General features: G+C 54.3%; 1 protein-coding gene and 1 non-coding gene across 2 annotated transcripts; one reads left to right on the forward strand and one right to left on the reverse strand.

Annotated features, from left to right (window-relative positions):
- Positions 1 to 5,827: 5,827 nt before the first annotated feature.
- On the forward strand, positions 5,828 to 5,899 carry trnag-ucc. The gene has a single exon. It is a non-coding gene; the product is annotated as a tRNA-Gly (tRNA).
- Positions 5,900 to 7,441: 1,542 nt separating this feature from the next.
- Positions 7,442 to 21,593, reverse strand: ssr2 (signal sequence receptor, beta). The gene is made up of 6 exons (XM_038787179.1): positions 21,488 to 21,593; positions 20,308 to 20,465; positions 19,166 to 19,264; positions 18,529 to 18,637; positions 11,507 to 11,584; positions 7,442 to 8,720 (listed from the first exon to the last, which is right to left on the reverse strand). Exons 1-6 carry the CDS (start codon positions 21,530 to 21,532, stop codon positions 8,610 to 8,612), a joined length of 600 nt encoding a protein of 199 aa, XP_038643107.1. The 5' UTR covers positions 21,533 to 21,593; the 3' UTR covers positions 7,442 to 8,609.
- Between the last annotated feature and the right edge of the window lie 5,728 nt (positions 21,594 to 27,321).

Genomic DNA, 27,321 nt, shown 5'->3' on the forward strand with positions numbered 1-27,321 from the left:
GGTAAAATAGGACTGAGTCAAAGGGAGATCGTGTCTGACAAATCTGTTAAGAGTTCTTTTGAGGAGGCAACAAGAATATTAGACAAAGGAGAACCAGTGGATGTGATCTATTTGGATTTCCAGCAGGCCTTTGACAAGTAGGGCAGCACGGTAGCATTGTGGATAGCGCAATTGCTTCACAGCTCCTGGGTCCCAGGTTCGATTCCCGGCTTGGGTCACTGTCTGTGTGGAGTCTGCACATCCTCCCCGTGTGTGCGTGGGTTTCCTCCGGGTGCTCCGGTTTCCTCCCACAGTCCAAAGATGTGCAGGTTAGGTGGATGGCCATGCTAAATTGCCCTTAGTGTCCAAAATTGCCATTAGTGTTGGGTGGGGTTACTGGGTTATGGGGATAGTGTGGAGGTGCTGACCTTGGGTAGGGTGCTCTTTCAAAGAGCCGGTGCAGACTCGATGGGCCGAATTGCCTCCTTCTGCACTGTAAATTCTATGTTATATACGTTAAGAGCCGATGGTGTAGGGGCAAGGTACTGGCATGGATAGAGGATTGGCTGACTGGCAGAAGGCAGAGAGGGGGGCTGGTTTAGCTCACTCGGCTAAATCGCTGGCTTTTAAAGCAGACCAAGCAGGCCAGCAGCACAGTTCGATTCCCGTACCAGCCTCCCCGGACAGGGGCCGGAATGTAGCGACTAGGGGCTTTTCACAGTAACTTCATTGAAGCCTACTCGTGACAATAAGCGATTTTCATTTCATAAAGGGGTCTTTTTCAGGATGGCAGCCGGTGACTAGTGGGTGGCGGGAATCTACCCTCAGAATCTTCGCTCACCTCCCGGAATCTCTCCAGCTTCTCACAGCCCCAGAAAATATGCGCGTGATTCACCGGCCCCTCGCTCACGCCTCTCACACTCGTCCGCCACCCCCTGGAAGAACCCACTCATCCTCGCCCAAGTCATGTGGACCCTGTATACCACCTTAAACTGAATCAACGAGGAGGTCGAATTCACCTTGCGCAGTGCCTCGCTCTACACTCCCCTCCCTATCCCCCCCCCCCTGCCACACACACACACAACCGCTCCAATAAGGTATATTTCGGCTGCTTGGGAAAAAAATCTCCACACCTTCCATGTAAAGTCCCTCACACTTGCATCTACCTGAATTGGCTTCCACTCAGGAGCTGTGCCCTCTCCTGTAGCTCTTCAAGACGAGCAAACCTCCCAATCCAGGTATAGATCCCTCGTCCTTACCGCCCCCACCTCTCTCCACCTCCTGTACGCGCCATTTCCACCCCCCCCCCCCCCCCCCCCCCCCCCCCCCCCCCCGGTTTGCACACGTGGTTTTTGTAGTGATCTCCACATGGGCATGTACACAAGGGGTTAATGTGTAATCAGTAGCGCCACGTGATCACTAGAGGGCCGGACCAACAGGGGTATAAAAGGCAACGACATTGGGTCTCTCTCCCTCTCTTTAGGATGGACTGTGACAAGGGCAGGAATATATCAGCTCAGATGGTTAGTGTAGTTACTGTAGTTAGATCTTGTCAACCTTATCACTGGTATCTGTGGTAATATGCATCACTGTAAATACACAAGGGGTTAATGCAAATACACTAAGTAAACACTAGAGGGAGCACTAGAGGCATCATGACATGCAGACATACAGCTAATGAACACTTAGAATAGGACACGACCAATGGGCAGAGGTGACACTACCACAAGGGGGCAACCCATATAAAAGGACAGGGCACACATGCTCTTTCTTTTTTCACTCAGAGAGACAGGGGCAGATCAGGAAGCATCACACCCACCACGTGGCTTAGAGCAGACTGGTTAGTTAGACTGAGTTACTACAGCAAGATTAGCAGGAAAGTCGAACTCAAGTAGGAGAATTGTTAACTGTTCAATAAATGTGTTAAACCTATCTCCAAGTCTGGACCTTCCTTTGTCAGAGTATACATCAAGGAAGCAGCTTATGCTACATGAAGAAGCAGAACACAACAGTGTCTGTTAAAGGAAAGAACGCAATTATTGTTATAGTTACTCAATAAACCATTTGTTACTACTGGACGAGTTCAAGTGTTCTTCATCGAGATTCCGAAGACGTCAACAGTAACCAAGGTTTGGTGGAGACGGCTTCGGGCAGGGGCACCTGTTTGGCAGCCCTGGTCACGGCTCCTCTACCACTGTCACCGGCCAGGTACTCCACCAGCCCGGTAGTGGGGGCGGCCCTGTGGATATGGGGCCAGTGGAGGAGGCATGTAGGGGAGGTAGGTGCGTGTCTGGGCTCCTATATGCGATAACCATCGATTTGCCCCCGGGAACATGAATGGTGGGTTTCGAACATGGGGGCGGGCGGGGGGTGAGGAGTGTGGCCGATATGCTCCTGGAGGGGAGCTTTGCGAGTTTGAGGGGCTTGGAAGAGAAATTTGGGCTGGCAAGGGGAAATGACTTTAGGTACTTACAGATGCGGAGCTTTGTCCGCAGACATGTCCCATCCTTTCCACGCCTCCCGCCAACGTGGATCTAGGACAGAATAGTCTCTGGAGCAGAAGGAGGAGAGGGTAGAGTCTCGGATATTTACAAGGTGCTCATGGAGGGGGAAGAGTCCCAGACGGAGGAACTGAAACTCAAATGGGAGGAGGAGCTTGGCGGGGAGATGGAGGACGGGGTGAGGGCAGAGGCCCCGAGTAGGGTAAACTCAACCGCAACATGTGCCAGCCTCGGCCTGATTCAATTTAAGGTCGTTCACCGGGCCCACGTGACAGTAGCTCGGATGAGCAAATTCTTTGGGGGAGAGGACAAGTGCGCTAGGTGCGCGGGAGGACCAGCGAACCATGTTCACACGTTTTGGGCATGTCCTAAGCTTAGGGGGTACTGGGAGGGGTTTGCGGAGATCATGTCCCGGGTGCTAAAAACAAGGGTGGTGATTAGTCCGGGGGTGACAATTTTTGGGGTTTCGGAAGACCCGGGAGTGCATTGGGAGAAAGAGGCCGATGTTTTGGCCTTTGCTTCCCTGATTGCCCAGTGACGAATACTGCTGGCCTGGAGGGACTCAAAGCCCCCGAAGACTATGGCTTTCGGACATGTCAAGTTTTCTGGGTATGGAAGAAAATCAAGTTCGCCTTGAGGGGATCTGTACTGGGGTTTGCCCGGAGGTGGCAACCATTCATCGACTGCTTTGCGGGAGAGTGAGCGGGGGGGGGGGGGAGATTAGAGTAGGAGGGATAAATAGGCAGGCAGTGTCTGTGGGAGAGGAGTGGGCCTGTGCAGTATGGTTCGATTGAGGCGTTGGTTTTACGATGGTGTCTGCATATTTCTGTCTTTTCCTTTCTGTTTGACATCTGTAACTGTTTACAATGCCGAAAAATACCTCAATAAAATTGTTTGTGAAAGAAAAAACAGCAACCAAGGTTTGAGTAACACATAGTACACTCCGTAGTATATCAAGACACAGAGAGAAATGTAATGAAAGATAAGACAGGAACGTAATAAAAGAGTTTTCACACAGCAGTGTCTACTCAACTGGTTCCACACCCTAACCGTGGACTGTGCCACTCGGCTCTCCATGTACCTCCTCGATGCCAGTGGTCGTACCGCCGTAACCATAACCCTCAGTCTGGACCTCCTACAGGACGCCTCCTCCTCATCTGAATTCTAAATCTACCGTCTCTCAACCTATATCTGTGGCCTCTCGTTATAGACTACCCTGCGTGGGTGGGGGGGGACATTTGATCTGCGTTTACTTTATCAATCCCTCTTGGCATTTTATACACCTCGATCAGATCCCCTCTCATCCTTCTAAACTCCAGCGAGTATAACCCCAAACTGTTCAATCTCTCCTCATACGTCAACCCTTTCATCCCCGGGATCAATCTGGTGAACTACCTCTGAACTGCCTCCAATCCACCACATCCTTCCTCAAATAAGGAGACCGAAACTGGACACAATACTCCAGGTGTGGTCTCACCAACACCCTACACAATTGCGACGACACTTCTCTACCTTTATACTCCAGTCCTTTTGCAATAAGCGTTCCACTTTTTAACACAAGTAACCTTTTATCATTCACAGTAATATAATTTAAACTGACCAAAAATGCAACTGACTGTCTAACACACTTTCCTAATGCTCCCCCACCCCCTCCAACTCACTCCATTCTACACACACACACACACGCACACACAACATAGAGAGGAACGGATGATGGAGAAGGAGGAAAAATTATGATAGCATAAAAGATCTCCGATGCGCCAGATTGGCTTGTAGTCAAAGTCTCTCATGAGTTCAAACTTTTGCTTTGATACGTCTTCCTTCTACGCTTGGGAGGGCTTTCTCTGACAAGGCTGTCTACTTTCCTTGTAGATTTAAGAACATTTCAATTATGTAGTAAAGATATGCCAGGCACTCACTGCTTTTAGAACGATAAAGAATTTATTTACTTCAGCAGCGAGAGAGGGAGCGAGGGAGAAGTCCTTCTTCATTCAAGGTCTAAAGACCCCGACCTCTCAGAAGCATCCCTCAGGAGCCAATCACTGACTGTTGTCAGGTAGAACACCGACCCTGGCCACGCCGCCAGTTCACAGACAGTCAACCAAACCCCCTCCTCCGAAGCTGACTCTTCAGATTCGCTCGGCGCCGGCAAGTCTGTTTTCTCCTCTCCGGAATACAAAACCTAGGAGCACACTGTCCTGACCAGCAGGCTGCCTCAGCTTGAGCCCTCTGCTCAGAGGACACCCTGGACGGGTGAATAAGGGGAAGGTGCATAGTGAGTTAGCCTACGCCCTCACGGGAGTGGAGATAATTAAGGCAAATGCATGAAGTAACCAAACCCAAATGTAACCAAAATTGCTAACGGAGAACCCGCTCCCCCCTCTCCCCCCCCCCCCCTCCCCGCCAAGTCAAGAGCCATCTCCGCATCCAGTGAGACGACAACTTCAGGAACCGTGGAGGCAGTTGGCGAAAGTATTGTGTCAAGAAGGTGAGAGGCATTTGAGGACAATTGACCTCCCTTTACAAAGGGGGTTTGGCCACCAGATATTATGGGCACAATTCATATGAACAAAACCACGGATCTGAGTATTTGTGGGGCGTATATTATTAATATTGACAATAACAGATTTGCGTATTTGTGCGGTGGGGGGGGGGGGGGTGTATGTTATTAATCCTCCCTGTGTGTGTGCGTGGGTTTCCTCCGGGTGCTCCGGTTTCCTCCCACAGTCCAAAGATGCGCAGATTAGGGTGGGTTGGCCGTGCTAAATTGTCCCTTAGTGTCCAAAATTGCCCTTAGCGTTGGGTGGGGTTACTGGGGATAGGGCGGAGGTGTTGACCTTGGGTAGGGTGCTCTTTCCAGGAGCTGGTGCAGACTCGATGGGCCGAATGGCCTCCTTCTGCACTGTAAATTCTATGATAATAACAGATTTGAGTATTTGGGGGGTATATTATTAATATTGACAATAACAGAGTTCAGTATTTGGGGGGGAGGGTATATTATTAATATTGACAATAACAGAGTTCAGTATTGGGGGGAGGGTATATTATTAATATTGACAATAACAGAGTTCAGTATTGGGGGGGTATATTATTAATATTGACAATAACAGAGTTCAGTATTGGGGGGGAGGGTATATTATTAATATTGACAATAACAGAGTTCAGTATTGGGGGGGAGGGTATATTATTAATATTGACAATAACACTCAGGATGTGTTGGGATGGCAAGGCCTCAATCAGGAAGTGCAATAAGTGCAGTACCCTGGGCGGCCACAGAGATGCGCTGTTGCCTGGACGTCACTGAGGCGTTCAGCTCTGTATTAATCGGCGCGCTGTAATCGCACACGGCGATGGTGGTATAGTGGTGAGCATAGCTGCCTTCCAAGCAGTTGACCCGGGTTCGATTCCCGGCCATCGCATGTCAATTTTTGTTTCTGCCATGGTTTTAAATTTTTTTTTTAACCTCCTGCTGCTGCAAATGTAATATTTTAATCACCCCCCCCCCCACTGAACCGCCACATTTCTCCCTCCGGGTTAGATTTAATTTTTGAGTGACGGGGGAACGGGCCAATCATGGACCGGCTTTGGTTGATTGACGGCGGCTCGGCCTATCCGGGTGCGGGGTGCGGGGAGAGGGGCGGGAACGTCATGGTCGCACCAATCGGCGTGCGGCGCTCGGTCGATGGACGGGGAGCTCCACCAGTCAGGGCGCGAGGGTGGGACCTTGGCCGCGGCCTCTGGACCAATGGACGGCCGGCATCGCCGCATGTGCGGCCAACTGCTTCGGGGGCCTAGGGCGGGGTTGGTTCCACGGGCGGGTGGGCGTGTCCCAAGGGTGGGTGGGCGGGACCAGGCGGGCGGGTCACAAAGGCGGCTCCGGAGTCTGCGCACTGCGACTTCAGAGTCGGCGCACTGCGGCTCCGGAGTCTGCGCATTGCGGCACCAGAGTCTGCCCACAAGAGTGATGGTTTCCGGTCCGGCCTCCCCTCCCCCTCCAACATGGCCGGCCACAAATGGCCCTTGACTTAATGGTGACCATTGCACCTCAATGCAAAGGACCCAACACCTTTCCAATACTTTTGAGCGATGCAATGTCGAATGATTGGTTTGTGATTAGCATATGTGTTAGATTTAAACTCATTATAGCACAAGGGGAGGCCATTCGGCCCCTCAAGCCTGTACTAGTGCTAAAGATGTGCAGGTTAGGTGGATTGGCCGTGAAAAATTGTCCCTTAGTGTCCAAAGATGTACAGGTTAGGTGGATTGGCCGTGCTAAATTGTCCCTTAGTGTCCAAAGATGTACAGGTTAGGTGGATTGGCCGTGCTAAATTGTCCCTCAGTGTCCAAAAAGGTTAGGAGGGGTTATTGGGTTAGGGCGGAAGTGAGGGCTTAAGTGGGTCGGTGCAGACTCGATGGGCCGAATGGCCGCCTTCTGCACTGTACGCTCTAGGATCTACTCCAAGAAGCTGCGGAGGCCTAGGTTCAAGTCCTAGGTTTTTATAATCGGTGGGGGGAGGGGGGGGGGGAGATTTAAGGGTAACTGAGGCAGGTGAGTGGACTTCGAGGAGGGGGGTTCGTACCGTGGGATCTCAGGCGATTCAGTAAAGCAATCACAAATTTTCAGGAGATACCCGCCGCGCCGGTCATTCCGTTCGAGTCCGGGTGGGAGTGTCGTCAGGGAGCTGCTCATTCGGAGAGCCGGGACAGGCCGAGCCGTTACTTCGCGCGGCGGGGGGGGCGGGGGGGGGGGGGGGGGGGGGGCGAAGATACGCGATCGGGTAACGGGAGGAGCCGCGCCTGCCCAGCCCGCTCACCCGCGGAACCCCCCCCCCTCCCCCTCCGGGGGCTCAGTCGACCGGTTCCTTCGCCCTACCCATGCCGTCTTACCCACTGTTGCCAACTTGCTTTTCCTATCGACTCCTTTCCTGGCGACGTTTCAAAAATGATTCCAAACGCAGTTCTACTTTTGAGGTATTTTTTTTTTATTTAAAAAGAAAAACCTTTCTCCCAAGGGTACAACAAAGATACGTACAACCCCGTCGCACGAATGGGGCACAATGGTTTAAACATTAAGATTTGAAAAGCAGCACCTGAACCCCACGTCAATACAACAGACGGGGAGGGTGGATTCACCGTCCAGCATTTCACCCTCGAAGATGTCAATTGTTCTATGGTTCCACCACTGGTTAAGGAAATCCTATCTTACATTTAATAGTTTGGTAACAGATCTCGAGTACTGCTGGGGGAGGGGGTTGTTCGGGAAAAAAAAAAGACACAAGCTGTCAAAACTTTCCACCTCGGACTCATCAGGTCAAAACGGCAAGAATTAAATGTCTCAAAAAGGAGCGACAATTTATACTGCACGTGGAGAAACAGGGTACCCGCCAACCGATGGCACCCTGTTTTGCGCGCAGTATAAACTGCCGCGCTCTTCTGCGGTTTTCAAGTCGGACGGCTCTGGCCTGATGAGTCCCAAGCTTCGACGAGCCATCTTTTTTTTCCTTCAGCAGTACGAAAATCCTTCTTGTCCATCTTTCACAGAGAGAGAGAGAGAAATGGGCCGAGAGGGGCTGGCTCAGGTCAACCTCTGGTGTCTTGTGGGAACGGACAGTCCGTCTGCAACGGGCAAGGGGCAGTAACAAACATCGCTGGAAACGCACAACTGGGGGGGCGAGCAATCCAACGGGCACGTGCATGAGCGAGAAGGGACGTTCAGGGATTCAGGAATGGACACACACTCACAGAAGGCAGCGAGGAACACGATTCCAAAAGCAGGGCAGTATCTTCGCAAGGGTGGCTGCAGGACCCGGGAGGCACCGCCCCAAGGGCGCCGCCACTGGTGGGAGGGCGTAATTACAGCGTGACGCGTTTACACTCAAAATATCCACGACGAAGGAGATGCACATTCCCTCTGCGGTTCTGCGAACGAATTAACGCTCTCCATAAAATGGAGCACAAGGGTCAACGGTTAGACGTAGGTCATCGCCCATCCTCCTCCTTCAGACTGGACGTGCGCTATTCCTTTCAACAATTAACGTGGCCAAAGGGCCAGATGTTTGTTGGCATTAAATCATTGTGGCCCCAGTGTACGGGAGGGAGTCGAGCCTCTCCTGAACACTCCGCTTGAGCTCAGTTCTTTTTCGTTTTGGCCGTGTCGTATTTCCGCTTGCTCGAGTACCACAGCAGCAGGGGTATACCGATAGAAGGGAGTGTCATCACACCAAAGGCAGCCCAGTCCAACTGGAGAAGAATTAAAAAATGACGCTCGAGTCACAGAATTGCACAACACGAGGCAGAAAGTCGCGAGAAGCCGGCAGTGGAAGGGAAGCAACGCTGCCACATCGACTAAGGCTGCCGGAATTGAAAATCGCTTATTGTCACGAGTCGGCTGCAATGTGAAAAGCCCCTAGTCGCCACATTCCGGCGCCTGTTCGGGGAGGCTGGTACGGGAATCGAACCGTGCTGCTGGCTTGCTTTCAAAGCCAGCGATTTAGCCCAGTGTGCTAAACCGGCCCCGGCAATACGCCAAGCTGGAATTATAATTACATCCTCTAAAATTTTTAATTTAGAGTACCCAATTATCTTTTCCCCCAATTAAGGGGCAATTAAGCCTGGCCAATCCACCTACCCTGCACATCGTTGTGGGGGGGGGGGGGGGGGGGGGGGGGGGGTTGGGGGGGAAAGAGACCCACGCAGACACGGGGGAGAATGTGCAAACTCCACACGGACAGTGACCCAGGGCCGGGATCGAACCCGGGTCCTTGGCGCCGTGAGGCAGCAGTGCTAACCACTGCGCCGCCCTGTAAGACGACCAATTTCAATTACAAACTTCGATGCGTGGATTTATATTGGGCGTGCTCATTGATGCAAGATTAATACAACAGCTGTCGTATTTTGTTTTAAATCTTCCCAAGTCCCCTGGGAGTTGTTATACGACCGATTCAATTCATTTTTGAACCAGTTCTTTTCTCTCAGGAATCGTGATCCTGTTTCGCGGTACTTGTGCAGACAAGGGATTATGTTAGGTAATCCCACAGCTAGATTTCCGCCTCTATTGAATTGCAGACATCTGCATATCTCCTGGTTTTACACCGGGGAAGTTCGCTGGGCGTCCGATCGTGGCCAGAACGGCCATCAGGACAATCCGGATGGAGCCAGAAGGTCCGCCTGAAGGACCTCGTCTCTGGCAGTGCCGCACTCCCTCAGTAATGCACATTTGGCAGGGGGCCTGGGGCAACAGCTTAGATTACGGGCACGGTCCTTAGAGCTCAGACTCCTAACGTCACAAGTCGAGCGGGAGAGTGAGAGGGTGGGGGGTAATCGAGAACGAGCGAGAAGGTGCGGGGTGGGGGGTAATCGATAGCAAGCGACAGAGCGCGAGCGAGACAGAGAGAGAGCGGGAGACAGAGAGAGCGCGGGACAGAGAGAGAGAGAGAGCGCGGGACAGAGAGAGAGAGAGAGCGCGGGACAGAGAGAGAGAGAGAGAGCGCGGGACAGAGAGAGAGAGAGAGCGCGGGACAGAGAGAGAGAGAGAGCGCGGGACAGAGAGAGAGAGAGAGCGCGGGACAGAGAGAGAGAGAGAGAGCGCGGGACAGAGAGAGAGAGAGAGAGCGCGGGACAGAGAGAGAGAGAGAGCGCGGGACAGAGAGAGAGAGCGCGCGACAGAGAGAGAGAGCGCGCGACAGAGAGAGAGAGCGCGCGACAGAGAGAGAGAGCGCGCGACAGAGAGAGAGAGCGCGCGACAGAGAGAGAGAGCGCGCGACAGAGAGAGAGAGCGCGCGACAGAGAGAGAGAGCGCGCGACAGAGAGAGAGAGCGCGCGACAGAGAGAGAGAGCGCGCGACAGAGAGAGAGCGCGCGACAGAGAGAGAGAGCGCGCGACAGAGAGAGAGAGCGCGGGACAGAGAGAGACAGCGCGGGACAGAGAGAGCGCGGGACAGAGAGAGCGGGAGACAGAGAGAGCGGGAGACAGAGAGAGCGGGAGACAGAGAGAGAGCGGGACAGAGAGAGCGCGGGACAGAGAGAGCGCGGAACAGAGAGAGCGCGCGGGACAGAGAGAGCGCGCGGGACAGAGAGAGCGCGCGGGACAGAGAGAGCGCGCGGGACAGAGAGAGCGCGCGGGACAGAGAGAGCGCGCGGGACAGAGAGAGCGCGCGGGACAGAGAGAGCGCGCGGGACAGAGAGAGCGCGGGGACAGAGGAGCGCGGGACGAGAAGAGCGCGGGACAGAGAGAGCGAGGGGACAGAGAGAGCGCGGGACAGAGAGAGCGCGGGACAGAGAGAGCGGGAGACAGAGAGAGAGCGGGACAGAGAGAGCGCGGGACAGAGAGAGCGCGGGACAGAGAGAGCGGGAGACAGAGAGAGCGGGAGACAGAGAGAGCGGGAGACAGAGAGAGCGGGAGACAGAGAGAGAGCGGGACAGAGAGAGCGCGGGACAGAGAGAGCGCGGGACAGAGAGAGCGCGGGACAGAGAGAGCGCGGGACAGAGAGAGCGCGGGACAGAGAGAGCGCGGGACAGAGAGAGCGCGGGACAGAGAGAGCGCGGGACAGAGAGAGCGCGGGACAGAGAGAGCGCGCGGGACAGAGAGAGCGCGCGGGACAGAGAGAGCGCGGGACAGAGAGAGCGCGGGACAGAGAGAGCGCGGGACAGAGAGAGCGCGGGCCAGAGAGAGCGCGGGACAGAGAGAGCGCGGGACAGAGAGAGCGCGGGACAGAGAGAGCGCGGGACAGAGAGAGCGCGGGACAGAGAGAGCGCGGGACAGAGAGAGCGCGGGACAGAGAGAGCGCGGGACAGAGAGAGGGAGACAGAGGGAGAGGGAGACAGAGGGAGAGGGAGAGGGAGACAGAGGGAGACAGAGGGAGAGGGAGACAGAGGGAGAGGGAGACAGAGAGAGAGGGAGACAGAGAGCGAGGGAGACAGATAAAGAGACAACATTACCCCCTGCTTGCGACGAGGCTCAAGCCCATTCAGAGAACGGTTTAAGATATTTTAACACAAGCTGTGTCACAGAAAGAGGCAGATACTCACGTAATGGGGTGAAAAGCGCCTGTCGAACTCTCTCTGGGCCAGGATGCCACCCTGTCCCGGAGCGCTGGTGTAACCCACCTGAAGATAAACAGACGCACAGTTTAACGGAAAGTAAAAAGGTGGCTGGCACTAACTCTCCCGTGGCTCACACCGCCATGTTCATAGAACATAGAACGATACAGCGCAGTACAGGCCCTTCGGCCCTCGATGTTGCACCGACATGGAAAAAAATCTAAAGGCCATCTAACCTACACTATGCCCTTATCATCCATATGCTTATCCAATAAATTTTTAAATGCCCTCAATGTTGGCGAGTTCACTACTGTTGCAGGTAGGGCATTCCACGGCCTCACCACTCTTTGCGTAAAAAACCCACCTCTGACCTCTGTCCTATATCTATTACCCCTCATTTAAGGCTATGTCCCCTCGTGCTAGCCACCTCCATCCGCGGGAGAAGGCTCTCGCTGTCCACCCTATCTAACCCTCTGATCATTTTGTATGCCTCTATTAAGTCACCTCTTAACCTTCTTCTCTCTAACGAAAACACCTCAAGTCCATCAGCCTTTCCTCATAAGATTTTCCCTCCATACCAGGCAACATCCTGGTAAATCTCCTCTGCACACCGTTCCAAAGCTTCCACGTCCTTCCTATAATGAGGCGACCAGAACTGTACGCAATACTCCAAATGCGGCCGTACTAGAGTTTTGTACAACTGCAACATGACCTCATGGCTCCGGAACTCAATCCCTCTACCAATAAAGGCCAACACACCATAGGCCTTCTTCACAACCCTATCAACCTGGGTGGCAACTTTCAGGGATCTATGTACATGGACACCGAGATCCCTCTGCTCATCCACACTGCCAAGAATTTTACCATTAGCCAAATATTCCACATTTCTGTTATTCTTTCCAAAGTGAATCACCTCACACTTCTCCACATTAAACTCCATTTGCCACCTCTCAGCCCAGCTCTGCAGCTTATCTATGTCCCTCTGTAACCTGCAACATCCTTCCGCACTGTCTACAACTCCACCGACTTTAGTGTCGTCTGCAAATTTACTCACCCATCCTTCTGCGCCCTCCTCTAGGTCATTTATAAAAATGACAAACAGCAACGGCCCCAGAACAGATCCTTGTGGTACGCCACTCGTAACTGAACTCCATTCTGAACATTTCCCATCAACTACCACTCTCTGTCTTCTTTCAACTAGCCAATTTCTGATCCACATCTCTAAATCACCCTCAATCCCCAGCCTTCGTATTTTTTGCAATAGCCGACCGTGGGGAACCTTATCAAACGCTTTACTGAAATCCATATACACCACATCAACTGCTCTACCCTCGTCTACCTGTTCAGTCACCTTCTCAAAGAACTCGATAAGGTTTGTGAGGCATGACCTACCCTTCACAAAACCATGCTGACTGTCCCTAATCATATTATTCCTATCTAGATGATTATAAATCGTATCTTTTATAATCCTCTCCAAGACTTTACCCACCACAGACGTTAGGCTCACCGGCCTATAGTTACCGGGGTTATCTCTACTCCCCTTCTTGAACAAAGGGACCACATTTGCTATCCTCCAGTCCTCTGGCACTATTCCTGTAGCCAATGATGACCTAAAAATCAAAGCCAAAGGCTCAGCAATCTCTTCCCTGGCTTCCCAGAGAATCCTAGGATAAATCCCATCCGGCCCCGGGGACTTATCTATTTTCACCTTGTCCAGAATTGCCAACACTTCTTCCCTACGCACCTCAATGCCATCTATTCTAATAGCCTGGGTCTCAGCATTCTCCTCCACAATATTATCTTTTTCTTGAGTGAATACTGACGAAAAGTATTCATTTAGTATCTCGCTTATCTCCTCAGCCTCCACACACAACTTCCCACCACTGTCCTTGACTGGCCCTACTCTTACCCTAGTCATTCTTTTATTCCTGACATACCTATAGAAAGCTTTTGGGTTTTCCTTGATCCTACCTGCCAAAGACTTCTCATGTCCCCTCCTTGCTCGTCTCAGCTCTCTCTTTAGATCCTTCCTCGCTTCCTTGTAACTATCAAGCGCCCCAACTGAAACTTCATGCCTCATCTTCACATAGGCCTCCTTCTTCCTCTTAACAAGAGATTCCACTTCTTTGGTAAACCACGGTTCCCTCGCTCGACCCCTTCCTCCCTGCCTGACTGGTACGTACTTATCAAGAACATGCAATAGCTGTTCCTTGAACAAGCTCCACATATCCAGTGTGCCCAACCCTTGCAGCCTACTTCTCCAACCAACACATCCTAAGTCATGTCTAATGGCATCATAATTGCCCTTCCCCCAGCTATAACTCTTGCCCTGCGGGGTATAATTATCCCTTTCCATCACTAACGTAAAGGTCACCGAATTGTGGTCACTGTTTCCAAAGTGCTCACCTACCTCCAGATCTAACACCTGGCCTGGTTCATTACCCAAAACCAAATCCAATGTGGCCTCGCCTCTTGTTGGCCTGTCAACATATTGTGTCAGGAAACCCTCCTGCACACATTGTACAAAGAATGACCCATCTAATGTACTCGAACTATATCTTTTCCAGTCAATATTTGGAAAGTTAAAGTCTCCCATAACAACTACCCTGTTACTTTCGCTCTTTTCCAGAATCATCTTCGCCATCCTTTCCTCTACATCCCTAGAACTATTAGGTGGCCTATAGAAAACTCCCAACAGGGTGACCTCTCCTTTCCTGTTTCTAACCTCAGCCCATACTACCTCGGAAGAAGAGTCCCCATCTAGCATCCTTTCCGCCACCGTAATACTGTCCTTGACTAGCAGCGCCACACCTCCCCCTCTTTTGCCCCCTTCTCTGAGCTTACTAAAACACCTAAACCCCGGAACCTGCAACAACCATTCCTGTCCCTGCTCTATCCATGTCTCTGAAATGGCCACAACATCGAAGTCCCAGGTACCAACCCATGCTGCCAGTTCCCCAACCTTATTTCGTATACTCCTGGCATTGAAGTAGACACACTTCAAACCACCTACCTGAACACTGGCACCCTCCTGCGAAGTCAAATCTGTGCTCCTGACCTCTATACTCTCAATCTCCCGTACCCCAAAACTACAATCCAGGTTCCCATGCCCCTGCTGAATTAGTTTAAAACCCCCCAAAGAGCACTAACAAATCTCCCCCCCAGGATATTGGTGCCCCTCAGGTTCAGATGTAGACCATCCTGTCTATAGAGGTCCCACCTTCCCCAGAAAGAGCCCCAGTTATCCAGAAATCTGAATCCCTCCCGCCTGCACCATCCCTGTAGCCACGTGTTTAATTGCTCTCTCTCCCTATTCCTCATCTCACTATCACGTGGCACGGGCAACAACCCAGAGATAACAACTCTGTTTGTTCTCGCTCTGAGCTTCCATCCTAGCTCCCTAAAGGCCTGCCTGACATCCTTGTCCCCTTTCCTACCTATGTCGTTAGTGCCAATGTGGACTACGACTTGGGGCTGCTCCCCCTCCCCCTTAAGGACCCGGAAAACACGATCCGAGACATCACGTACCCTTGCACCTGGGAGGCAACATACCAAACGTGAGTCTCTCTCGCTCCCACAAAATCTCCTATCTGTGCCCCTGACTATTGAGTCCCCAATTACTAATGTTCTACTCCTTTCCCCCCTTCCCTTCTGAGCAACAGGGACAGACTCCGTGCCAGAGGCCCGTACCCCATGGCTTACCCCTGGTAAGTCGTCCCCCCCACAAGTATCCAAAACGGTATACTTGTTACTCAGGGGAACGACCGCAGGGGGTCCCTGCACTGACTGCTTCTTCCCATTCCCTCTTACAGTTACCCATCTATCTCCAGTCTTTGGTGTAACTACTTCCCTGAAGCTCCTATCTATGACCCCCTCTGCCTCCCGAATGATCCGAAGTTCATCCAGCTCAAGCTCCAGGTCCCTAACACGGTTTTTGAGGAGCTGGAGTTGGGTGCACTTCCCACAGATGAAATCAGCAGGGACACTGACGGCGTCCCTCACCTCAAACATTCTGCAGGAGGAGCATTGTACTGCCTTCCCTGACATCACCTCTAGATTTAAAAAAAAAAAACAAGAAAAAGAAAAAGAAAGGAAGAGCTTACCTGATATTACCTCAAACCCTGCTCCCGCTGAAAGGTAAGCAAATTTAAAGGCACTCACTCACCTTCACGACAGGCCCCTGCTCCCGCTTCCCAACCACCGTGGGGTGGGGGGGTTGGTTAGAGGAGGAGGTAGGGTGGGAAACACTCACGAAGTGTTTCGGGTTTAACTGTCACTTGCCAACAGCCTCTCCACAAACCACCTTCAACTTAGGCTGACCGCACTGCACGTATGCAAATTCCCCCAGAACAGCTGATCAGTAGCTCTGCTCTGCTGCCCTCTGCTGGATGATTGCCTTCACTCAAACTCCTCGGGTCTACTTCGCAGATTCACCTTCAACTTAGGCTGACCGCACTGCACGTATGCAAATTCCCCCAGAACAGCTGATCAGTAGCTCTGCTCTGCTGCCCTCTGCTGGATGATTGCCTTCACTCAAACTCCTCGGGTCTACTTCGCAGATTCACCTTCAACTTAGGCTGACCGCACTGCACGTATGCAAATTCCCCCAGAACAGCTGATCAGTAGCTCTGCTCTGCTGCCCTCTGCTGTTCCTTCAAGGGAGCGCGAGGTGGAGAATCCAGAACAGGCTGTGATATCCAAAACACGTCATCAGCTGAGCCGCAGATAGAGAAAAGCAGCTTCCATTTCCCCGGCTCTCCGGAGGAAACTCTGCTGAGCCGTCACAGGTTAAAGACGTCCTGACCCCCCCCCCCCCCGCCAAGCCTGTCCACCATCGACAAGGAGACAAGTCAGGAGGGCGATGGGAGACTCTCCACTTGCCTGGATGAGCGCGGCTCCCAACAACACTCGAGAAGCTCGACACCATCCAGGGCAAAGCAGCCCCGCTCGATCGACACGCTAACCACCGACATTCACTCCCTCCACCCCCCCCATCCAGGACAAAGCAGCCCCGCTCGATCGACACGCTACCCACCGACATTCACCCCCTCCACCCCCCCCCATCCAGGACAAAGCAGCCCCGCTCGATCGACACGCTACCCACCGACATTCACTCCCCCCCCCCTCCATCCAGGACAAAGCAGCCCCGCTCGATCGACACGCTAACCACCGACATTCACTCCCCCCCCCCCCCCCCCCCCCCTCCATCCAGGACAAAGCAGCCCCGCTCGATCGACACGCTGACCACCGACATTCTCTCTCTCTCCACCACCTCCACCCGCCCCCCCCCCCCGCCATCCAGGACAAAGCAGCCCCGCTCGATCGACACGCTAACCACCGACATTCACCCCCTCCACCCCCCCCCCCCATCCAGGACAAAGCAGCCCCACTCGATCGACACGCTAACCACCGACATTCACCCCCTCCACCCCCCCCCCCCCCCCCAATCCAGGACAAAGCAGCCCCGCTCGATCGACACGCTAACCACCGACATTCACCCCCTCCACCCCCTCCACCCCCCCCCCCCTCCCCATCCAGGACAAAGCAGCCCCGCTCGATCGACACGCTACCCACCGACATTCACCCCCTCCACCCCCCCCCCATCCAGGACAAAGCAGCCCCGCTCGATCGACACGCTACCCACCGACATTCACTCCCTCCATCCCCCCCCATCCAGGACAAAGCAGCCCCGCTCGATCGACACGCTACCCACCGACATTCACTCCCCCCCCCTCCATCCAGGACAAAGCAGCCCCGCTCGATCGACACGCTAACCACCGACATTCACTCCCCCCCCCCCCCCCCCCCTCCATCCAGGACAAAGCAGCCCCGCTCGATCGACACGCTGACCACCGACATTCTCTCTCTCTCTCTCTCTCTCTCTCTCTCTCTCCTCCACCACCTCCCCCCCCCCCCCCCCCCCCCCCCCCCCCCCCCATCCAGGACAAAGCAGCCCCGCTCGATCGACACGCTAACCACCGACATTCACCCCCTCCACCCCCCCCCCATCCAGGACAAAGCAGCCCCGCTCGATCGACACGCTAACCACCGACATTCACCCCCTCCACCCCCCCCCCCATCCAGGACAAAGCAGCCCCGCTCGATCGACACGCTACCCACCGACATTCACTCCCTCCACCCCCCCCCCCCATCCAGGACAAAGCAGCCCCGCTCGATCGACACGCTAACCACCGACATTCACCCCCTCCACCCCCCCCCCCATCCAGGACAAAGCAGCCCTCCCTAACAGCACGGAGGGTGTAGCTGTGGGATGTCGAGCGGCTCGGAGGGGGAACTTGCAGGTGGAGGGGGGGGGGTGTTCCCCATGTGTCTGCCGCCCCCCCCCTCGTCCTTCTAGATGGTAGAGGTGGCGGGTTTGGAAGGTGCTGTCGAAGGCGAGTCGCCGCGGGGCGTCTTGTAGACGGTGCACACGGCTGCCGCTGTGCGTCGGGGGGGGGGGGGGGTGGAGGGAGTGAATGTCGGTGGGTAGCGTGTCGATCGAGCGGGGCTGCTTTGCCCTGGATGGGGGGAGGTGGAGGGAGTGAATGTCGGTGGGTAGCGTGTCGATCGAGCGGGGCTGCTTGGTCCTGGATGGGGGGGGTGGAGGGAGTGAATGTCGGTGGGTAGCGTGTCGATCGAGCGGGGCTGCTTTGTCCTGGATGGGGGGGGGGGGAGTGAATGTCGGTGGTCAGCGTGTCGATCGAGCGGGGCTGCTTTGCCCTGGATGGGATTGGGGGGGGGGGGTGGAGTGAATGTCGGTGGGTAGTGTGTCGATCGAGCAGGGCTGCTTTGCCCTGGATGGTGTCGAGCTTCTCGAGTGTTGTTGGGAGCCGCGCTCATCCGGGCAAGTGGAGAGTCTCCCATCGCCCTCCTGACTTGTGTCCTTGTCGATGGTGGACAGGGAAGTCAGGAGTTGAATAGTTCCGTCACGAGTTGCGGGTCCACTCCACTAGACACCGGTTGACAGCCGAGGCCTGACCAGCGAGCGATACCGTTTAAGGGTAACTCACCACCACCTGGCTCCCCTCCTGGACCAGATAGGAGATTGTTGCAGAGCTGAAGTTAAAGTATCCAGCTTTGAGTGGTCGCAGCACCACAGTGTGGGTCACGTTACTGGCTCTGTGAAGGTCCAAGTTAAGGAAATAGAGAGAGAGACACACACACACACACACACACAGGCATACACACACACACACACACACACACACACACACACACACACAGGAAAACATTCCTGATCAACAATATAACTAAAAGATAATCTGCCTCGCTTTCCTCAAAACCGTCTCAGGAAGCACGTTTAGCCTAATTTAAAAAACTTTGGAGTAACTCTAATAGGGGTGGCACAGTGGGTCATCACACAGCGTCAGTGTACGATCTCGGGTGACTGCCTGTCTGTGCAGGCTCTGCACGTTCTCCTCGCGCCCGCGAGAGTTTTCTCCCACAGTCCAGACACCGGCGGGTTAGTTGGGGATAGGATGGCGCCCCCCCCCCCCCCCCCAGCGCCCGCCGTCCCCGACAGCGAATCCTCGCTCTTTACCGGCATGGATTCCACCCAGAGTCACTGGACGAGGCCACGTTCCACGGCAGGCACGGTGCTGGGACTGTACCTGGCCGAGGCCGCCGCATTCTGCTGATAAAGGATACGGAGCAATGCGGTCCCATTTCACAGTTAACATTCCCGACACGATTCCAAAGTCCTCCGGTGGGAAAGAGTCATCGCTGAGTTCGACATCCAACGCAGCGCTGACGGGGAGAGATGCGGTTTGAGAGCGTTAGACATCAAACGATCGTTCCCAGGGATAAACCCCCCCCCCCTCCCCAAACACAGCCTCCTTCCTGTAACGGCCATGGAATCTTTCACATCCCATCCTCGGAAGCAGGCAGAGCCCACGGTTTAACATTATATCCTAAAGGGGTCGCCACCATGTTGCTGTTCTCCCTCCATACTGACCATCCGGCAGTGCGGGACCCCCCCCATTAACACTGACCCTCTAGCTACACCCTCCCTCCTTCTGCACTGACCCACAGTGCCCCCTCCCTCCCTCCCTCCGCACTGACCCTCCCACAGTGCCCCCTCCCTCCTTCTGCACTGACCCTCCCAGTGTCCCCTCCCTCCCTCCGCACTGACCCTCCCACAGTGCCCCCCTCCCTCCCTCCGCACTGACCCTCCCAGTGCCCCCTCCCTCCTTCTGCACTGACCCTCCCAGTGTCCCCTCCCTCCCTCCGCACTGACCCTCCCACAGTGCCCCCTCACTCCCTCCCTCCGCACTCCCTCCCACCTTCTGCACTGACCCTCCCAGTGTCCCCTCCCTCCCTTCGCACTGACCCTCCCACAGTGCCCCCTCACTCCCTCCCTCCGCACTGACCCTCCCACAGTGCCCCCTCCCTCAGCACTGACCCTCCCACAGTGCCCCCTCCCTCCCTCTGCACTGACCCTCCCACAGTGCCCCCTCCCTCCCTCTGCACTGACCCTCCCACAGTGCCCCCTCCCTCCCTCCGCACTGACCCTCCCACAGTGCCTCCTCCCTCCCTCCGCACTGACCCTGCCACCGTGCCCCCTCCTCCCTCCGCACTGACCCTTCCACAGTGCCCCCTCCCTCCGCACTGACCCTCCCACAGTGCCCCCTCCCTCCGCACTGACCTACAAGCAGTGCAGCATCCACCCCCTCGACCCTGTGGATGTCGGCCTCAAGCAGGTCCAGGACCCAACAGTCCTGTGGCTGAGGAATGACAGATGTAGCCCCAAGGGAGCACTACGATCGGCAAGGTCTATGCGGCCATTTTACCTGGTGCCAACGTTGTAGATATTGTACTGCAGAGTCAGGTCCCGCCCCTCCACCGCGTACTTATTGAGCAGCGACTTTGAAGCTAACAGCCTTGCACCTTCATCGGCGCTACCCACAGCAAGGAGCGACAAGCACACACTGACCAGGAGCACCCTCATCTGGGGGGAAATGAAGGAAAAATTAACACTCAACGACGGAGCCTCGGCGAAGAGTCCACTCAATCACCACCCTCCGACAGAGGAAATTCCTCCTCCTCCTCCTCTCGGTCCGAAGCGGCCTCTTCGTCAGCGACTGCGTCTGGACCCCACCAGCCGGGGGTAACCCCCTTCCGGCATCGACCCTGTGCGACCCTTCAACGTGACCGCCCCGCATTTGTCTAAACTCTTGTTGAATAGAGGCCCAGTTTCCTCAAACTCTCCCTGTGGGACCATCGTGGACAGGGGCTCTGTTCGATTCACCCTGGAGGGAGGGAGGGAGGGAGGGAGGGAGGGAGGGGGGGGGGGGGAAGAAATAATCACCCACCCGCCCACAGTGTCCCTCTCAGAGTCAGATTGCCCTCTGGACGGGGGGGGGGGGGGGGGGGTGATCGCCCACCCGCCCTAATTGCCCCTCTCAGGGTCAGGCTGTTCCCTGGAGGGGGAAACGATACCCCTTCCTCCCTAATTACCCCTCTCAGGGTCAGTAATCCTCCTGGAGGGGGGAATGATACCCCACCCTCCCTAATTGCCCCTCTCAAGGTTAGTTACCCCCCCTGGAGAGGGGACTGATACCCCACCCTCCCTAATTGCCCCTCTCAGGGTCAGTAACCCCCTGGAGGGGGGGATTGATACCCCACCCTCCCTATTTGTCCCTCTCAGGGTCAGTAATCCCCCTGGAGGGGGGAATGATACCCCACCCTCCCTATTTGTCCCTCTCAGGGTCAGTAATCCCCCTGGAGGGGGGAATGATACCCCACCCTCCCTAATTGCCCCTCTCAGGGTCAGTAATCCCCCTGGAGGGGGGAATGATACCCCACCCTCCCTAATTGCCCCTCTCAGGGTCAGACTGTCCCCTGGAGAGGGGACTGATACCCCACCCTCCCTAATTGCCCCTCTCATGGTCAGTTACCCCCCCTCCCCCGCCCTAATTGCCCCCCTGACCCACCGCCGGCGCGCCGCCCACCCGGTCGCCCCTCACTCACCCTCCCGCGTCCGCAGCCTGAGAGCCGGGGCCGCGCATGCGCCATCCGCCACGTCCCCCTGGTCCTACGTCGTGACGTCGGCGGCGCGCTGGGAGGACATCCGGGTTATTATCTCCCCCCCCAAACATCGCGTCGGCGGTGCCTTCTGGGAGTCGTAGTTCGCCGACCCGGCTCCCCCGGCATGAGGCGGCGAGGCGGGGACTACAGCTCCCAGAATGCATCGTGTTCCTTCTCGGGGGGGGTGGGCGCAAACGGGGGACGGAGGAGGAGGCGCACGTCAAACGAGGCGACACCCACTCAGGAGGCGCCACGTTCCTCCCCGGGAGCGTGCGGCGGGGTCGTCACTGATGGGGGCGGGGGTCTTGAGTTGATTGACAACGATGACAGTGACGTTCCTGACAGGGGGTGGGGCGATGACCTGAATGACAGCTTCGACCGACACGTCACTAAGCGGGGCGGGCGGTTGCTTGATTGCGAGGATCCGCGGTGACGACACTGAATGGTCTGATTGACAGCCCCGGTGGGCAGGTCATTGACAGGGGGCGTACAGTTGTTTGATTGACAGCCTCGGCGGCGGCGTAGTGACCGCTGTGATTGACAGCCTCCGCGGCGGGGCGGGGCTTTGGCGGCCATGGTCTGCGCAGGCGCGGGCAGCCAGCCAGCCAGGCAGCGGGAGGACTCCGGGCCAGCGGCCGGGTGCAGCCTCACCTCCACCCGGCCGCTCCAATCACGCGAGCGGCCACTTTCCGCAGGCCTGGGGCCTAAATCCAGAAAATCACCATGTCCAGCCCCCATTCTGCTGTGATTTCAGTTCAACACCCAATTGCACAAATTTCCCATTCCCATCACCCCCTTCCTATTGCATTTGGGAGATTTAATTTAAAAACAATAGGGAGGCAGAGAGGCTTGCATTATCTTCCAGCCCCACTTGCATTATCTTCCAGCCCCACTTGCATTATCTTCCAGCCCCCCCTGCATTATCTTCCAGCCCCACCTGCATTATCTTCCAGCCCCACCTGCATTATCTTCCAGCCCCGCCTGCATTATCTTCCAGCCCCACCTGCATTATCTTCCAGCCCCGCCTGCATTATCTTCCAGCCCCGCCTGCATAATCCCATTGACCGTGGGGGTTTCCCGTTCTTCCCGGCCAGTTTCTCGGCCAAGCCCGTAGATGTGAGCAATTCCTGGGGTGGGGTGGGTGGGTGGGTGGGGGGTTGTGGGGGTCGGCGTACCTTCTCCCACATCTTCCGGTCCTGCCCAAAGTAGGTCGGGTCCTGGGAAGCCCAGGACCTTCGTGACCATGTCCGAGATCGTGGGGGGTCAGGATGGAGCCATCGTCTGCTGGGGGGGTGGGTGGGGGGGGGGGCGATCTTCGGGGTGCCGGACCGGCTGGAGCTCCTTGAGGGGAAAGGGGGCCGACGTCATGGCTTTCGCCTCGCTGATAGGCCCGGCGACGAACCCTGCTGGGGTGGGGGGGGGGCCTCAGATCGGCTGGGCGGACCTGGCAGAATTCCCACGGTTGGAGAAAATCAAATTAGCTAGCAGAGGGTCGGAGGAAGGGTTCCACTCCAGGTGCAGGCAGTTTATTGCTGTCTCTCAGGACCTGTTCGTGACCAGCAACAGGGAGGGGAACGGGGTGGGGGGGGGGGTCATTGTTCACCCAATTATACCGAAACACGACAAATTGTTTCCACTACCCGTTCTATTGATGTTCATGAGCTGTACTGTCTACATTTTGTTTTGCTACGGATGTGACCATCAATTTACTCGAGACACGATAGGAAGTAAACTGTGGTTTTAATAGACTTACAACTGAACCTGCCTGCGACCAGAAGAACTGAGGGCAGACTCACAAGGCTGCAGCACCTTATACTTCCGGTAGTGGGAGGGGCCATGGGCGGAGCCGAGAGTGGAGCCCTGTACAAGCTCCTCAGCTCCCCCTGTGGGCAGAGCCTCGCAACGGCTCACAGACAGAGCCCACAAGGACACAATGCTATATAGTGTGAACGCAATACTATACAGTGAGAATTACATGATGTACATTCACCACAGCTACGTTTGGAATAAAATCTGTTTAATGGGAACTCATGTGTTAGGGTTCAGAAACTACATGTAATCTGTTATTGTCAGGGTTGAAGTTTAAATACAGGTGTATGTTAAAAATGGCAGTGGTGGGGCAGAAAATCCACTTCCGCTAAATACACTGGGGGGGGCAGAAAATACCACCGGGCGAGTTAGATGGTAGGCCATTTGGCCCATCTTAGACTATCCACTCAGCAGCGACCTCCAATGCAAAATCCAGCTCTGACCTGAACCATAATTTTTCCCCCTCCCCCCAACACTCAGACCAGACGCTCTTTCTCTCTATCCGCCCCTTCTGTGTTAAGAAAAATCCTAATATCGTACATCCTGCAGAAACAACTCAAGGATTAAATCGCAAGGGGTGGGGGGAGGGGAACCGGGTGCTCGGCGGAGAGCTGGCATGGACCCGTTAAGCTGAATGACCGCCCTCTGTACCACAATTGGAAAACGATATTCAGACTTTCTATGGACGCCTGGGCAACAGTTGCTAAGATACTGGACCAGAACCTGTATTGTTCTTTGCTCTTTTATAACGTTTTTAGGCTGTGCGGAAAGATAGATTTGTTCCAGAAGTGATATCATAAGAAACAGGGCTTGGTTGTTTTATGAACATACTTCATTAAAACAAAAGAAAACCTGTATTTAAACTTCAACCCTGACAATAACAGATTACATGTAGTTTCTGAACCCTAACACATGAGTTCCCATTAAACAGCACTTTGAAGGAACGGACAACTCTTGTTCCACTTACACAGGTCAATTTAGCGTGGCCAGTCCACCTACCCGCCACATCTTTTGGGGCGAAACCCACCCAAACACGGGGAGAATATGCAAACTCCACACGGACAGTGACCCAGAGCCGGGATCGAACCTGGGACCTCGGCGCCCTGAGGCACTATTTTGATATTCTGCCGCCTTGACCGATTTTCTTGGTCCTCGGCCTTCCCTTTCAGGCTCCCCTGGGTCGCCACCGATCTCTTGATTTCGGCCTTCAGGGCGGCGATTCGGTCGCTCCGGTCTGTCGTGGCTTTTTCCAGCTCCTTTTTCCGTGCTCCCCTGGGCTGTCAGTCTCGTTACCAAGCGTCGCGAGCCACCTGCATGCCGCCCCTATCGCCACCTTGACTGCCGCCTTTATTTTGGCCTTAATGTTGTCTCTCATCTCCTACTATTCCCTGGTGAGGAACATCTTCCAGCCATCGCCATGGCGGTGGGGGGGGGGAGAGCTCGCTTTTCATATCGTTGGTCTCCCTCTCTTCGGGGGGGGGGGGCGGGGGTCGGGGACCCCTCGCCTCGTGGGTCTGCTGACCAGCTTGCTCACTGTTCTTGTCCTTTGCCACAATTCTTGGTGCCTCTGCGGCCTCTTGAGCTACTGATAGAACATAGAACAGTACAGCACAGAACAGGCCCTTCGGCCCTCAATGTTGTGCCGAGCAATAATAGAACATAGAACATAGAACATAGAACAGTACAGCACAGAACAGGCCCTTCGGCCCTCGATGTTGTGCCGTGCAATGATCACCCTAATTAAACCCACGTAACCCATATACCCGTAACCCAACAATCCCCCCATTAACCTTACACTACGGGCAATTTATCATGGCCAATCCACCTAACCCGCACATCTTTGGACTGTGGGAGGAAACCGGAGCACCCGGAGGAAACCCACGCACACACGGGGAGGACGTGCAGACTCCACACAGACAGTGACCCAGCCGGGAATCGAACCTGGGACCCTGGAGCTGCGAAGCATTGATGCTAACCACCATGCTACCGTGAGGCCCCATGAATACTGCTTGTTAGAGGTGAAAATATTCACACAAAGGCCTGAGTATAAGTTTAAAAAGCAGTTTAGAACATAAGAACATAAGAACTAGGAGCAGGAGTCGGCCATCTGGCCCCTCGAGCCTGCTCCGCCATTCAATGAGATCATGGCTGATCTTTTGTGGACTCAGCTCCACTTTCCGGACAGAACACCATAACCCTTAATCCCTTTATTCTTCAAAAAACTATCTATCTTTACCTTAAAAACATGTAATGAAGGAGCCTCAACTGCTTCACTGGGCAAGGAATTCCATAGATTCACAACCCTTTGGGTGAAGAAGTTCCTCCTAAACTCAGTCCTAATCACCCTACTCAAACCCACGTATCCACCCTATACCCGTAACCCAACAACCCCCCCCTTAACCTTACTTTTTAGGACACTACGAGCAATTTAGCACGGCTAATCCACCTAACCCGCACATCTTTGGACTGTGGGAGGAAACCGGAGCACCCGGAGGAAACCCACTCAGACACGGGGGAGAACGTGCAGACTGCGCACAGACAGTGACCCAGCCGGGAATCGAACCTGGGATCCTGGAGCGGTGAAGCATTTATGCTAACCACCATGCTACCGTGTTGCCCCATGAATACTGCTTGTTAGAGGTGAAAATATTCACACAAAGGCCTGAGTATAAGTTTAAAAAGCAGTTTAGAACATAAGAACATAAGAACTAGGAGCAGGAGTCGGCCATCTGGCCCCTCGAGCCTGCTCCGCCATTCAATGAGATCATGGCTGATCTTTTGTGGACTCAGCTCCACTTTCCGGCCCGAACACCATAACCCTTAATCCCTTTATTCTTCAAAAAACTATCTATCTTTACCTTAAAAACATGTAATGAAGGAGCCTCAACTGCTTCACTGGGCAAGGAATTCCATAGATTCACAACCCTTTGGGTGAAGAAGTTCCTCCTAAACTCAGTCCTAAATCTACTTCCCCTTATTTTGAGGCTATGTCCCCTAGTTCTGCTTTCACCCGCCAGTGGAAACAACCTGCCCGCATCTATCCTATCTATTCCCTTCATAATTTAAATGTTTCTATGATATCCCCCCTCATCCTTCTAAATTCCAATGACTACAGTCCCTGTCTACACAACCTCTCCTCATAATCCAACCCCTTCAGCTCTGGGATTAACCTCGTGAGTCTCCTCTGCACACCCTCCCGTGCCAGTCCGTCCTTTCTCAGGTAAGGAGACCAAAACTGAACACAATACTCCAGGTGTGGCCTCACTAACACCTTATACAATTGCAACATAACCTCCCTAGTCTTAAACTCCATCCCTCTAGCAATGAAGGACAAAATTCCATTTGCCTTCTTAATCACCTGTTGCACCTGTAAACCAACTTTCTGTGACTCATGCACTAGCACACCCAGGTCTCTCTGCACAGCAGCATGCTTTAATATTTTATCGTTTAAATACTAATCCCGTTTGCTGTTATTCCTACCAAAATGGAATTTTGAACATAGAACATTACAGCGCAGTACAGGCCCTTCGGCCCTCGATGTTGCGCCGACCTGTGAAACCCCTCTAAAGCCCATCTACACTATTCCCTTATCATCCATATGCCTATCCAATGACCATTTAAATACCCTTAGTGTTGGCGAGTCCACTACTGTTGCAGGCAGGGCATTCCACTCCCTTACTACTCTCTGAGTAAAGAACCTACCTCTGACATCTGTCCTATATCTATCTCCCCTCAATTTAAAGCTATGTCCCCTCGTGCTAGACAAGCCCATCCGAGGAAAACGGCTCTCACTGTCCACCCTATCTAATCCTCTGATCATCTTGTATGCCTCAATTAAGTCACCTCTTAACCTTCATCTCTTAACGAAAACAGCCTCAAGTCCCTCAGCCTTCCTCATAAGATCTTCCCTCCATACCAGGCAACATCCTGGTAAATCTCCTCTGCACCCTTTCCAAAGCTTCCACATC

Source organism: Scyliorhinus canicula, chromosome 30 (assembly GCF_902713615.1).
Source record: "Scyliorhinus canicula chromosome 30, sScyCan1.1, whole genome shotgun sequence".
NCBI lineage: Eukaryota > Metazoa > Chordata > Chondrichthyes > Carcharhiniformes > Scyliorhinidae > Scyliorhinus > Scyliorhinus canicula.

Coding starts and splice junctions, on each gene's coding strand:
- ssr2 (XM_038787179.1), bottom strand. CDS start 21,532: ATGGCGCATGCGCGGCCCCGGCTCTCAGGCTGCGGACGCGGGAGG. Junction 19,265..20,307: donor ATCTACAACGTTGGCACCAG/GTAAAATGGCCG, acceptor TCTCCCCGTCAG/CGCTGCGTTGGATGTCGAAC. Junction 11,585..18,528: donor AGGAGGGGAGCCAGGTGGTG/GTGAGTTACCCT, acceptor GTTTATCTTCAG/GTGGGTTACACCAGCGCTCC.